General features: G+C 38.7%; 2 protein-coding genes across 3 annotated transcripts; one reads left to right on the forward strand and one right to left on the reverse strand.

Moving 5' to 3' along the window:
- The first annotated feature begins 2,512 nt into the window (after positions 1 to 2,512).
- On the forward strand, positions 2,513 to 11,098 carry LOC127808202 (uncharacterized protein At4g19900). Of its 2 annotated transcripts, XM_052346625.1 has the most exons (5): positions 2,513 to 4,195; positions 4,470 to 4,619; positions 7,526 to 7,681; positions 8,499 to 8,693; positions 10,382 to 11,098. In XM_052346625.1, the coding sequence occupies exons 1-5, from the start codon at positions 2,745 to 2,747 to the stop codon at positions 10,566 to 10,568; spliced, it is 2,139 nt and encodes a 712-aa protein (XP_052202585.1). In that variant the 5' UTR covers positions 2,513 to 2,744; the 3' UTR covers positions 10,569 to 11,098. The 2 variants fall into 2 exon arrangements, with proteins under 2 accessions (XP_052202585.1, XP_052202586.1); XM_052346626.1 differs by lacking the exon at positions 4,470 to 4,619.
- Positions 11,099 to 12,355: 1,257 nt separating this feature from the next.
- On the reverse strand, positions 12,356 to 13,676 carry LOC127807583 (protein EXORDIUM-like 7). The gene has a single exon (XM_052345567.1). It carries the CDS (start codon positions 13,642 to 13,644, stop codon positions 12,529 to 12,531), a length of 1,116 nt encoding a protein of 371 aa, XP_052201527.1. The 5' UTR covers positions 13,645 to 13,676; the 3' UTR covers positions 12,356 to 12,528.
- Between the last annotated feature and the right edge of the window lie 1,540 nt (positions 13,677 to 15,216).

The raw sequence follows: 15,216 nt of genomic DNA on the forward strand, positions 1-15,216 counted from the left end.
AATGAGCATTAAATGGGCATTGGGCAGTGTTCATTTGGGGATGTGTGCGACGTGGGCGGGCGTCGAGCAGCTGGTTTTTCGCCTCCAAAATGCAAGGCTGCTGGTCGCTGGAATTGGAAACGCGTTTCTGTCTGAAACGCGTTTCCAACATATTTAAATAAATTGAGAAACTGCCCCCATACGTTTCGCAATTTACAGAAACGTCCAAAATTCATTTCTGGGTGTTTTGGCCGTCTCTGAAATGGGAAACAGTTCAGAAACGTTGAAACAACACTCCGAACGCGTTTCCGTGCTACCTAGGTATTTTGTTGGCAAAGAACTCCCAAGTTAAGCGTGCTTGACCTAAGGTAATTCAGTGATGGGTGACCCCCTTGGGAAGTTCGCGTAAGCCCATCTGGATAAGTTATTCCGGTTCTTCTTATCGCTCGAGTGGGATGTTACATATTTAGTGCAGGAATGTCTAACAACGAAAGAGTTAAGAGCAGTCACTTATTTTTTAAGAGATATGTCAATAGAAATAACTCATTGATGGACTTCATCACATGTTTTAATAGGGCATTAGCTCATCAACGCAATGAGGAATTATTTGCCAACCATATTAATCTCAGTGAACAACCGAGGTTGACCTTAGTTGTTATGATGGAGCAATAGATGGTACAGATATACACGAAACATATATTTGTGTTGTTCCATGGGGAAGTTGAGCAAAACAACTTATACATTTGTTCAAAGAAATCAAGCTCCATAAATATTAAGGTGTGCAACGTTAAGCATTTTGAGTAAGGGAAGAATTTTGATAGGCATTGGGAGTTGACTTATTACCTAGAGTATGATTTCATATCATGTAGTTGTCAAATATTTCAGTTCGACGGTTATCCATGCTGACACATGCTATGTTATTTGAAGAAAAATAAATGTTATTGTTACTGGAGAAATATATTTTAAAGAGGCGGACAAAGAATGCAAAGGTTGAACCCATACATGAACCTTTGACTGGTTTATCAGTCGATGAGGGTTCTAATCAGTCATTAATGGCTAGGGATGGGTTACTATCACACAAGACTTCGTTATTGGTTGATGACACGTCTTTAACAAATGCTCGCATCACATTTCTATTGGATGAATTCAAACATTTGCACATTAAGCTTAAAGATATTGACATCGGCGAAAATATCGAGATGAGTAAGAATAAAAGCAAAAGTCGCTACAAGACCCAAGTAGTATGTGATCCAAATGAATGAAAAGGTATGTGAAATGATTAAAGTTATCAAAAGAGAAGGCAATGACGTCTCAATCTAGCAAACACATGCCGTATTTGTAATATTAGTGGCCACGACAAAAGGACTTGCCTGACGTTGTGTGATAGGTCATATATTTTTTAGATTATTTCTTTGAACAAATTTAACTTATTTTATAAGTTGTATTGCGCATCTCATATTACCATTTTTTCAATCTTTTCAGATTGGATGGGTTGATCATCTCCAATATTCTTTTGATGGAATGCAGAATGATGAGTTCACGAGTATTGTTGGTAGTAACTATGATGTTTCTCATATGAATTTCAATAATTTTTTTTTGTGATGGTTCGTTTATTTTAAGTTGATGTTCGTATTCGCGTCAAACAACATAAACAATACTCAATATGAGTAATATATCAAATTTATCTTTTCTAAAATATTCTTAAGTGGTAATTTATTTATAATATTATTTAATAAATAAATATATTATAATAATATTTAAAAAATTATTAAATCATCTTATTCGTGGGATAATTGTGTGTGTGAGAGGGGGGAAGGGGATTGTTTAGGAGATCAAACCTGTTATTATGTTATTTGTATTAAATAATATAATATTTATCTCACGTAAATGAAATTAAAGGAAGACGGTACCCGGATGAATATATATAAATATTTTTTTTATTTTTAAATTCATTACAATAAAAATTGTTATGTTATTGACAAACGAAATTAAAGAGAAGCGGTGGCCCAATCCTATAGAAACATTTCTATCTTTGCAATAGCATGCCCTCTTGAAAGGTTTACCGAGGGCCTTACAGAAAAGGGGCAAAAAGATAAAATTGCCCCCTCAAACTTTGCAAATTTGCAAAGCATCGCCTCTGCCATTGCTCTTTGCTGCAGCGACGCGAGGGGAGGTGATGGCGGCATAGCAACGAGGCGTTGCGGAGAGACAAAGACAGCGGAGGTGCGGCCATGGGAGGGGAGCGACTGTCGGCGAAGGCGAGCTGATGCGGCCATGACAGAAAGGCGACGACAGCGAGGTAAGGCGAGGCAGCGGCCATGGCAGGAGAGACACACCAGAGCAGGGGGGAATTCATGGGAGGTGGAGGGAAAAAGCAGGCGTGAGGGCAAAATCAACTTTTTGCCCCTTTTATAAAATTATCGGTAAGCTCGTCGGGCTTTCTAGCATTTTCCTATAGATTAGATCTCTTTTCACATTTTTCTTTTTGTTTTTCATATTTTTGTAACATATTTAAAGCATTTAACAATGGAAGCTAGCAGGCTAGCATTGTAGCAGCGTGCTTCGCAATTCGCATGGTACTTGCCTTACCTTGTACTGCATCATTAGTTTAGTTGTCTCATTTTAAGTACCGGCCGCCGGAAACACCACCCACTGCCGTCAGCCACCGTCGGCTCCGACAAATCTCGACACTGAATTCTACATATGCATGGATTCATCAACGAAATGAGTTTTGAGGTCATGAAAACTTGACGCACTTGTACAGGATGCTGAGGAACCTCCGTGCACGGCGGCGCCCCCGCTTCGGCGCGCACGTCTGCGCCATGATTGCCGCCGTCCTCCTCCTCCTTTCCGTCTCGCTCCTTCACAGCCGACTCGGATCTAGCGGCGACTCGCGTCACTACCACTACCAGGTACGCTCCGAGGACGACGCTGTTTCAGATCCCTTGCTAGACGACGCCGACATCGAGGACGCTCACTCCGGCAAGGCCTCCGACGACCGGATCGACGAGCTGGACGACGTCGTCCAGGAGGAGTCCAGGGTTTCAGACGACGATGATACTAATTCGGTAGACTCGGAGGAAGATGAAAGCGATCGCTCTAGGGGCACCAAGTACTACTTCGATCACGTGAATGGCGTCATTCGGCGCGCTTTTAATAAGCGATCTATTGATCAATGGGAAGACTACGAGAGCTTCGATGCGAATGTGGGGTCGGAGGATCGGAGCAAGGTGGCATTTGGTTCGGACGACTTGCCTGTGGATGAAGCTGTGAGGAGTAAGATGGTTCGGGTGAGGGGGATTGAGGACGCGCTTTTGTTGAAGATAGGGTCTAGGGTTTCGCCATTGAGGGAAGGGTGGGGACCTTGGTTTGATGCCAAGAGCGATTTCTTGAGGAGGGATAGAATGTTCAAGTCCAATTTGGAGACCCTGAATCCACTCAACAATCCCCTTCTGCAAGATCCTGATGGCGTTGGCGTCACCAGCCTTACCAGGGGAGACAAGCTCTTCCAGAAGAGTTTGTTGAATGAATTCAAGAAAGTGCCATTTTCGTCCAAGAAACCATTAGGATTTGAAGATTCAACCCAAGAGATGAAATTGAACTCCAAGCCCAAACCTAAGTTGGTTGAAGGTGTTACGAAGGGTGTTGTCAAGATGGATTCTACTAGTACTAATGCTAAGACCGAGGAAATCGAGAGTTTTGGGGAAAGTAGGAGTGAAATGAAGAGGGTGGAGAGACGGACGTTACGTGACAATGCTAGTATCCGTTCCCACATAAAGATAATTGGTGATTCATCTAATTTATCATTGAGGAGCAATAGGCATGGGGAAGTTCAACATAGAACTGCAGAAAGTATTGGCAAGGTTTTTGATTCATCAACTAGTAATTCAGTTCAATCACGTGGTAGGAAAAATTTGGAAGCTAATACTAAGATTAAATCTGAGTCGTCTAGTGAAATACATGCTAATGGCAAAATATGGGGCTACTTTCCTGGCCTGCACCCTCAGCTATCTTTTTCAAACTTCATTGATACTTTCTTCAGAAAAGGAAAGTGTACCATGAGGGTTTTTATGGTGTGGAACTCAGCACCATGGAACTTCAGCGTTAGGCACCAACGAGGGATTGAAAGTCTTCTCTTCCACCATCAGGATGTTTGTGTGGTTGTGTTCTCTGAGACTGTTGAACTTAATTTCTTCGAAGGATTTGTGAAGAATGGGTAATTTCTATAACTTTTCTTGGTGTCTAGTTTGTTTTATTTGATTTTCTTTTTGGGCGTGAATTTCTAGTAACTGATACCTGATGGTTGTTCGGTTGGTTTCACCTGAAACGGCATACTTAATTTAGGGTGCATTCACAGTAAACTAAATGCTTGCATACCCTTGCTTGGGTTTTTGTGAACATTGGTGATGCCAACAGTTTTTCCACCAGCAGTAATTCTGTGTAAAACACAGTTATGTAGTAGTTAAAAACATATATTTATCTGTTTCCAGTTTTAGGGTAGCTGTTGCCATGCCAAATCTTGATGAACTCTTGAAAGATACACCTACCCATATTTTTGCTTCAGTCTGGTTTGAATGGAGAAAGACAAGCTTCTATTCTACTCACTACAGTGAACTTGTTCGGCTTGCTGCTCTCTACAAGTAAGTTTGACTTGTATTCTACATATAATGAATATGAACTTTGTTTCTCGTTGTTATTAGAAGGCATGGTTTGCATTGTCTAATATCCTTGTAATAATGTATCTTTACTTGGGACACGCACGAGTCATTTCTGCATCACAGTTGTGAAATAGCAGGAAAAAGGGAAATTGAGAGAGGAGAATATGAAAGAAATCCATAATTACAAGCATTTGCATAAATTCTTTTTAATAAATCTCATACCTTTACATTCTAATCCTCTATTTCTTAATTACAAATTTGCTTCCCAACCTGATTTTTCTGCAATGAGCAACAGAAGAAAATAACATCTTTTTTTCCCCCTTAATTACAAGCCACCGAGTAGCAACATCCCTAATCAATGAGGAATAAGAAGTGACTCCTACCAATCCTGTTGATCTTGTCTCTGGTCCTCTAGGCTGAATGATGAGAGTTAAGCCACGGTTTGCATAGAAGAATCAGAATTTTGGTTAGAGTTTGGAACTCCATGAGAAGAGGAGGCATTGTTATGAGGAAGGAGAAAATAAAACCAAGCATAGAGAATGTGAAAACAACCAAAGAATTTGTGAACTCAATGGATGTTTTGGTGGATGATTATGTAATGGAGCTAATGAGACTGCTGGATGGTTTCACTCACGAAAGAAAACCTGAGTCTTTTAAAATATATATTTGCATTTTTGGTTTTTATTTATTTTTGAATTGGAAAAAGAAAGTGACATCTGTGTTCCCATGTCATTAACCTGGCCAAATTAAGGTGAGCAGTCTTTGTGATTAGTTGGTAGAGTACAATGAGCCCAGCAATGATGCTTGAAAATGGGTCCTCTCATAAGTAAATTAATCAATTTTTTAATGAGCTGTCTTCAGCAGTTTTGTTATCCTAGGACTATGCGGAATGACCCTTAGATGGAATATGCCTCTCTCAACACTCTCAAATCCACCCAGCAATTATAGGAATTGAAAACAGAAAATATAAGCAATCAAACAGAATGAAAATAAGAACAAGAAACAGAAGGCAAACCACACAACGCAAAGATTTATCCTGGTTCGGTTTCCTTTGAGGAAACCTACATCCAGCCTTCAAAGAGCCCTCCTAGCAGTCTTATTAAGAAGAAGAACTATCAATACAGCAGTAGAATCCCTCCTTCTAACTATCCTGAGTACACCTCAACAGCTTTCCAAGATTACAAAGCTTTAACGGAAGGAAACACCCAGCTTTTCTCTCAGAACAGTGCACTCGTTACATAGAAACAGAAGAATAGAATCTGACTTAACTGGCTACCCCTTGCCCTATTTATAGAATTATAGGGCTGACATGACAATGACAAGAATTGGATAATTACAGTTTCACCCCACAACTATTACTAATTACACATGGGATACAACTATCTTTCTAAGCCTCCAATAGCCAATTATATCACTGCATGCCTTCACTGATCTTCTAGGATATACTCGAGACAACATTTCATCAAGTTTGTTTGTAAATTCCTTATTTATAGAAAAAAAAATTACAATATCCGATTCTGTTTTTTCTCTGTTCATTTCTCAATTTATGAAAGGTAAATCAAAGAGACTTCATCCATACTAAGAGGAGTGTTGATCCTAGAGTTGTGAAGTTTCAATGCCTTCTGCTTTCTTGTAACTTACCTTGAACCCCTAATGTTGTAGCTGAGATGTTTGGTTTGGGATTTCCCTTGAGGCGAAGTGCAATTTGCATGCCTTTTAACTCACTGTTTGTAATTCCCTTGCTTTGCTTTTTCTTTTTTCACCCAGGAAGCATCTTGTTGGATTCAGGGTAGGTAATCAAATGCTTAATAATGAGGTCTGGCATGCTGTTTTTTTTAATGTAAGTGGGTTAGATAATCTGGATTTTGGTGCAGCCAGATCGTTTTGGAATTTTGCTAATACAACCTTGATCACTCTAGATTTCAGGAACCATAAGAATATGACCCAAATAACAAGCTAAACTCAACTTCAAAAACGATGATTAGATTATTTGTTTATTTATCAAAAATTTCGATATTGAGAGTGTATCAAACTATTTTTAGTTTCCTTAACTTTAAATGATTTAATTGTTAAAAAAAAAAAAAACTTGGTTCAAATCAACATAGGATGTCAAAATTGAAATGTAAATAATTCATATTTGTGCTGCGGGAAGAAAGCAAATTCTTCTTTCAACTGATTGTTATGGACAATAGCAAATGAATGATAGATATTAGTATTTTTTTTTATAATGTTTAAGAAGTAATTGTAAGAAGATATTAGTACTATCTTTTTATCTTGTCTTTTTCTTGTGGTAGATTTTGCTGGAAACTTCATGCATGTTTAATTTGCTTCTATCTCAAATATCTTCCAGATTTCTTTTCTTGGATGTCCTTTTTTTGTTTTCCCTTGATTTTATCCCACTACCCTTTCTGATGGAACAGTCATATTGTTGTGATCTGATTCTAAGGATTGGTTAGGGAAATAAGAATTGTACGACTAGAGATCGTGTAAAGCTGCATCAATGACATAAAATGGAAACCCACAGGTTTTAACATTGCAATATTCCTATCAGAAAAGGTAGCCACCAATTGATGAGGCTCCCGAGTTGCAGGCACCTGGGATGTCACATAATGAGGCTCATGTTATTCTTTGCTGTTTTTTCTGTACTTTTAATATCCTTGCTGCTGTAGTTTTCAGTTGCATCTCAAAAAGTGAATAATTTCATCAATTTAATGTCCTTTTCTAATCCCAGCGAACGATTCTTTTGGTTTCTTTTTTCACTTGGAGGGTGATAATGTACTTGAGTCATTGATTTCACGATAAATTTTTCTAGTCAAGTGGTGTTTTTTCTAACTGTGGCAATTATTTTTAACTTCAATTTATATATTTGTTTTCATTGTGTTCTTCAGATATGGTGGACTTTATCTTGACTCTGACATTATAGTGTTGAGACCATTATCTGCACTTAATAATACAATTGGTTTGGAGGACGAACAAGCTGGAAATTCCTTGAGTGGTGGTGGGAGTTTCCTGAATGGGGCTGTGATGTCATTTAGAAAGCACAGGTACTTGTTAAGCCATCACCTTATTGTTTTTGCTTCCTATCCATCTTTTTTCATTTTCTTTCTATCTTTATTCACATTAGTGAAATTACCAGTGAGATACCTTTCTTCTAATTCTATTGAGAAACTTAGCAAGGTTGAAAAATGATACCCTTCTCTAACTATAGAGTTACTCGACACAATTACCGTTTCATCAGACTATAAAGATCTGAAGAAACTACTTCACCAATTAGCTTACCAGTTTCTTTTTGAAACTTCTAATTAAGCTCATAAAATCTATATTTAAACCTATTCTCGTGGCACCTAAATAGCCACATAATTCCATGAGAGGTGTTCTATGAATAGTTCTTTTCCCCATTAAGTAATTTGCAATTGTGAAAAGTAATGGAAAATCATAATTATTTATCCTATTAATATAATTTATAACCATTCAATACTTTTATTTATTTATTTATTTATTTTTTCTTGGTAAAATCAATTCAATACCTTTGTTACTTTGTCTATTTCTTGCCACTATGTCAGACAAATGTTTTTCTGTTTATATACTATATACCGTGTCTGTCTCTTAAACTGCCATCAAATATTCAAAACACTTCGAGATAGGGTTCATTGGAAGAAAGCAAGAAAACAGATATATAACTATTTAGTTTATGGATGCTACACAGACATATAACTATATGGCATTCATGGAAAGAATCTACATCTGAGCAATTAAACTATTATTTTATTGTAGAATTTAGATAGCAAGAAATACCGCTATTCATTTCCTTTATTTTCCTATTCTTTCCACTTCTCATATCTGCTTGAACATTGCTTGCAGTCCCTTCATAATGGAGTGTTTGACAGAGTTTTATTCTACATATGATGAGACCCGCTTGAGGTGGAATGGGGCTGATCTTTTGACAAGAGTAGCAAAGAAGTTTTTAAGAGATAATAACACCTATAATGAGAGAATGGAACTGAAATTGCTACCTTCTTTTGCTTTCTTCCCCATAAACCGGAGCAATATCAGAAGGTATGTGTCCAAATTCATTGCAAAGTAGGTGATTTTGCATGCTTATTTAGAGGATTATATTTCATACATTATATTAGTGGAAGTTAAAAGCACAAAATATCTTTATCAGTGATTCATATATGACCAACGTGCACATTTCAATGTTTCCTTAAAAATCATGGGGAATAGTTTCAGGTATTTCCACTGATGGTCATCCAGACAATTATTTACAAATAAATTGACAGATGCTGGGTTGTATGCAACCCAGGTGTTTATTACACACGCATTGGGTGATATACAGGGCCTTGGTATTGCTAGAATGAATATAGTCATACTTCTGAATGAGAATTGGTTAAATGAGCTCGTGACTATTATTTCCAATTCAGAGCTATACATCCCAAATAGATGGGATGAGCAAGATGGATTAGATTCACACACTGTGTGTGGTACATGTAAATTTTGTCGAAGCAAAGAGGCGGAGTACCAATAGCCGTGTTAATTTCTGTCCAACCAGGGTGCTATATATCTTTCATATTTTTTTTTGGCAATCAGGGAATTCTACATGGTTAGAAGATACACTGGATATGTGCTACTTGTCAAACTGCATAATCATTTTTTCCTTGGGTTCACGGGAGGATGCTGCATATATGTTAAAACATAGGCAATGTTTTACACCTATATGTGAGCTGATAAATTAGCATAAGAGGAAAGCCTCATTTACTTTGACCTGCACTCCTATGCACCTCATCACATGCATATAACATATAATTTTGCACTTGTAGGAGATAGGAAATATATGATGACAAAGAAAAAAACAATCTACATTTCAAGTTCCATGTTAGTCCTCGCGCAATTGTCCATCTAGTTGAGATTTGAGAATCAAGAAATTTCTCCTCCGACCATGGTAGGCCATATGTTAAGGTTCCCTATGTGATGGAAACAATGTTGCATGTTAACATTTTCAACCAACTCTTAGCCAAAAAAAAAAAAAGGAAGCAAAAAGGAACCAATGCTCTAGCATCACGATGAGGATGATGTGCAGCTGTACAAGAAAAGACAACATTAGAAATGAGGTTATCCCAAATAAGGTTGGGGTAGTGCCAATTGATAATATAATGCCCAAGCCATGACTAAGAGGATTTAGACATTATAAGAAAACTAATTCAATAGAAGATTAACTTCTCAATGATGAAAAGTGTTCACTCTCCCTGGCATAGAGGTTAATAAGATTTCATATTTTCTTAGCCTATCCACATCTGTAGGTGACTGCCTTATAATTAGGCAATAGTCCAAATTGTGTGTACATCCATATTTGCTCCAAAACAGAAACAGATAGTGATTACTGGCCAACATTGGCATCTTGACCTCCAAAATACTATGCACTAATTATTAGTGCCGGGAAGGACAGGATATCAAACAAAACATGAACACTTGGGAATAAGAATAGGTTGATCTGTGATGGACAGAACAATAAGAGGATATAAACGTGAGTTTGCTGCTAGATTGCAGTACAGTTAGACTAATAACTAATAAGACCTTCGGATTATATTGCTTTGCTTCCAGTATATATAGGGATATATATTTCCAAAAATTTGCATAGATGCACCTTTATCCAGTTTATACTGATTTCCTCTATCCTTGCATTGGTTAACTAATTTGAGTGTTGTGTTCTTTCTCTTCTGTTGCTTATTATGTTTGAATTAAACCAGGTACTTCTCTGCACCTGCAACGGAGGGTGAAAGAGCTGAACAAGATGAAATATTTAATAAAATATCGAATGAGTCATTCACGTTTCATTTCTGGGACAGCTTGACACCTGCTCTACTTCCCGAGCCCGATAGCCTTGTAGCCAGACTTATTAACCATTTTTGCATACGATGCACTGATGTGTTGTAGTTTCAACAGAACCTCCAGTGCTAAAAAGTAGAATTGAATTCAATAGGAATGTTATCCCGAAATCTCTCAGGCTCAAATGTACGTGAGCTTTTCCTAATTTAAATCTCTCGGCCCCAAAGTTATACTTATGAGATCCGCAGGAGCTATGTAGAGTAGGTCTAGCGACACAAGTTGAACAGTTAATAGTTGCTCTAAGAACTTGGTTTGCTTTGTCGGCTAAGGGCCCGTTTGGGCTTGAGTTACAAAATTGAGCTGAGCTGAGCTGAGTTGAGGCTAAAGTGGGTTGAGAACTGGGAGAGGAAGCATGTAGTTTCTGGTTCCTGAGAATATCTTGTGTATATGTATGTATGTATGTATGTATCTCCTCACCCTTAAAGAGAGAAGAGTGAGTTATATATTGATCATCTATTACAGGGAAGTGAATGAGTAGTACAAGCGTTGGAGTGCTCTCTTTCTCATTTTCTCCACTGGGTTGCCTGCACTTGCAGTCTACTCCACCATCAACTATCAAGGTGAAAGTTTTATTGTCAGGTCCCATGTTTCCCAATAATTATTCGTTTTTGTTTTTATATAGCATGCTGAAATAGATTATGGTAAACTCACTAAAATAAGATAAAGAGATAAATTACATCGTTTATTTTAATTAGCGTACAAAGAATGGAAAATAGCAACTAAATATAAAGTTGATGGTGTAGAATAATTATTACAAAATAAAACCACTCCATGTGTTTATATTAATAACTATTGTTTGTCTTTCAGCCAAGATTCTTATGATTAGGGGCCGAGGAATTAGCAAATATATGACCCAATAAGAAGTGAATAACAACATAAGTTCACATTCACACCAATGTCGTGGTGTGAGTGGGTGGTGTGAGTGGGAGGAGTGACAAGTACGTTTGTTTCAAGGTTTGGATCACCACTCGTTTGTTCTTCACATGTAAGTATATATATCATGATTACAAACAAAGGGAGGTCAGATTATATACCATGATTACAAACAAAGGGAGGTCAGATTTTTTAAGATTTGCATCGATAAAATTTGAGATTATTGTTCTTGCGTAGTCTTCTATTGTTTGTGTTTTTAGTTTCAACAAAAGAGATAAATCATAAGTAAATATTTTGTTTTGTTGGGTAGGGTAAAGAATTGAACTCATAATTTATTAATGTGAATTCTAATTGAACTCACTTGTATTTTAGGGCGATACTGAATAGCAATCTTGATAATGAAATAGCAAGAGTTTGTGAAATAATAATGTTTCAAAGGAAGAATACATGTGAATCACGTTGACTTACAATCAAACTTTTTTGAACATATGCAGATGCAGATATGCTGTTCACTCACTCTCCATTTCATAAAGTAATTAAAAAGAGAAGGTATTCTCTTCATTCTCTTCCCACAAGGCCCAAGCAACCACAAGACAAACAAATTAAATGATTAGCGATCATTAAAAAAAAGGCAAAAGCTATATGCATGCTTTAGCTCCAAAGGATCAATTAATAATCTAATAATAATAAGAATAATAATAATAAACCATGCGGATGCGGTGGTCCTCCTCCACCTAATTACCATATGGCCGGTTATATATTAGCCAGTCAATTTCTCTCTATTGATTTGTGTTCTTTTCTGACTCCACGTGTGTACCATTACCAACTGCCAACCAAGAACTCCTAAGAAGCCTCCTCAAACATTAACATTGAATTGAGGATTATAATTAGTTATTCATTAATATTTCATAATTAACTATACTACCGTCTACGTACCATTTTAGATCAGACACAACAAAACATTTCAGAGTTCATATCTTAAAATCTCCACTTAAACTTAGCAGAAAAAAAAAAAAAAAATTCTTGAACGTCATAATTAACCTAGCTACTTGTACTTGAGATACATGCATCATGCTTACACAAAGCCAGCCATACATAGCTACCGGAGACGAGGGCGGTGGCTGCCGGCCGGCGATCAGTTCACGGCGGCGTTGGGGCCAAAGCAGGCGCTCTTGAGAGGGCTCCACACCCACTGCACCATAAACCTCCTCCCCCTCACCCCATTCAGATTGAAACCATTCCCCCAGTAGTCCTTATATACTTCTCCGACATACCCCCCGCCAGCGCCGCTCCCGTACACCCCCACGCACAGATCCGCTATCTCCGTCGGCGCCGTCGGGTCGTCCCCGGCGTACCACGCGTTCACCAGCGGGTTGCTCGACACCTCCGCCAGCTCGTGCGCTATCACGCTGATCATTCCGTCCACCCCCGCGTCCCCATTCGGAGCCCCCATTATCGTCACTTTGCTGTCTCCCAGGTGGTCCTTCTTGTTGGCTTCTGAATACGAATTGTAGTACTTGGGCGGCCAGGCGAAGGGGTAGGCGCACATGCCGGGGCACTGGGCGCCGCTGTAGCCCACCCAGGCGTAGGGCAGGGTGACGCCGACGATGGTCGGGAAGGTGAAGTAGTGGAACCCGCAAACTGCTCGGCAAAAGTCCTGAACCTGGACGTCCCACGAGGTGAGGACTAAGTAGAGCCCGTTGCGGTAATTGAGGGGCAGGGCGGTGGACGCGACGGCGGTTTTGATGACGGACTGGATGGCGAGGCGGGAGAGGTAGCGGCCGTGGGAGTAGGAGGCGTCGTGGTGCTCGGCGGAGAGGGAAATGGTGTGGGTGATGTTGGAGCCGGTCTGGTCGGTATAGAGGCGGACGGTGCGCCACCAGTCGGCGACGGAAGGGAAGGGGGCGGGGGAGGAGAGGGAGTGGAGGAAGTCGCGGATGGTGGACTGGTGGCTGGGGTTCCAGTGGCCGTACCAGACGATGTAGAGGTGGATGGGGGAGGCGAGGACGGGACCCATGTGGTATTCGAGGCGGACGAGGTCGGAGGAGCCTTCGTTGTTGTCGGGATGGTAGTAGTAGGGATACTGCGCCTGCAGGTTCTGGGGCCATGAAAGACCCAGAGAGAGGAGGAGGAGGAGGAGGAAACGGCAGTATGATGAGTATGGCTTCTGCATTGCCGCTGCCACCGATTGCGCTGTGGCACTGGGGCTGGTGGTGGTGGTTTTACGGTCGGAGAAAGCGTCTTTCATCATATATAAACAGAAGACTAATAAGAAGGAAGAAGAGGCCGAGGCCGAGGCTATATCTGTACGTCAGTCAGTCATTCTCAACGGGGAAAGGGAATATTTTTTGGTCTGCTTCAATTGGCTAATCGATGGCATAATTATTATTATTATTATTTCTTTTGATATTTTTTTGTAAAGGTTTAATTAATAGTGACATTTCAGTAAACAGCAAAACACTGATCCAATAACATTTTTCACATAACAATATAGTATATAGAATCCCACCTCAGAGGGGAAGCTAAAATAATAAATTCAACCTCTTATCTTATGTAACGGAACGCAATCAATCACCCACTATTTATTATTATTATTATATAGTTTTGGTTTTGGTGACTAGGAAGTAAGCAATAGTGGCAGTGGGGTGCATGTTACAACACTCTTTGCATAACATAATAATTCAAAGCCAAAGCCGACAATTGCGTACTTTGCAATGGATTGCATGTGTCTCCGCCTTTCTCACGGCCTCGGTTCATGTGCAGGATGAGTCTTCTTCTTGTTTGTTTATTAAAATATTTTAATGTTGTAAATATATTAAATTTGAGTGTACATGTAACTCTTAATTATGCTTTAATCCAACTTTTTTAGCTTTTAAATATATATATAAGAACAAACTAACCCCCCCCCCCCCCCCCCCCCCCGTCTAAATTAAATTAAAAGAGACTGACTAATTAATTAACAAGAGGAAAGGTTCCCTTAATTTGTTGATTGGACATTTCATCTAAATGTTTGACTTATTATTGCTGCTTGCTTGGGTGGGTTCGTGGCCTTTTAGTTTGCTCCTTTCTTTTTTACTTGGAAAGCCATGATGTTAGCCATCAATTGCGGCTGTCTGCTCCTGAAGAAGAAGATGTATCCATCCATCCCATCCCATCCCATCCCATCTACTAACCATTGAGTCATTGGACCCATGGAAGCAAGTGTGATTGATTGTGTCACATGCATGGGCATGGTGCTGTGGCTGTGGCACCATGGTCCATGGAATATTATGGATTATTATTATGTATTGGCAGTCAAAAGCCAACTGTAAAACTATATAAAGTTGAATCATGGCAGCTGCTGCTCCATTCAAAACAACCATATGATTGATTACTTTTCCATGCTTCCTCCCATTTTCTACTTGGTCCCATTAATTTCTACTCAATTCTATACAAAATTTTTACCTAAAAATGCATGTAACTAATCCAAGAATTAATGCATTACAAATCTATTCTACCTGAGATTAGCAAATTTTAGATTTTAGTTATTAATTAGTCACGATTTGAATTATTGGGGGTGGTGAGGTCATAGATTAGTTTATTATATAATTCAATAATTGGCATAATTATTTATTTAATTTTATTTGATATTATTATGTTGAAACACCATTACTTTTAAGTTAAGATAGTTTTCTATACTTTAAAAAAAAAAAAAAAACAAACAATACAACGACATGAAATAAAGCCTTAGAGTTGGGAAGGACGTGAGTATTTTATCTTGTCATTTCCAAAATTGTGTTTTCATTGTGACATGCATTTTCTTTCACTGAATTAATTTATCTTA

The sequence above is a fragment of the Diospyros lotus genome, chromosome 8 (assembly GCF_014633365.1).
Source record: "Diospyros lotus cultivar Yz01 chromosome 8, ASM1463336v1, whole genome shotgun sequence".
NCBI lineage: Eukaryota > Viridiplantae > Streptophyta > Magnoliopsida > Ericales > Ebenaceae > Diospyros > Diospyros lotus.

Coding starts and splice junctions, on each gene's coding strand:
- LOC127807583 (XM_052345567.1), bottom strand. CDS start 13,644: ATGATGAAAGACGCTTTCTCCGACCGTAAAACCACCACCACCAGCCCC.
- LOC127808202 (XM_052346625.1), top strand. CDS start 2,745: ATGCTGAGGAACCTCCGTGCACGGCGGCGCCCCCGCTTCGGCGCGCAC. Junction 4,620..7,525: donor CGGCTTGCTGCTCTCTACAA/GTAAGTTTGACT, acceptor TGTGTTCTTCAG/ATATGGTGGACTTTATCTTG. Junction 7,682..8,498: donor ATGTCATTTAGAAAGCACAG/GTACTTGTTAAG, acceptor CATTGCTTGCAG/TCCCTTCATAATGGAGTGTT.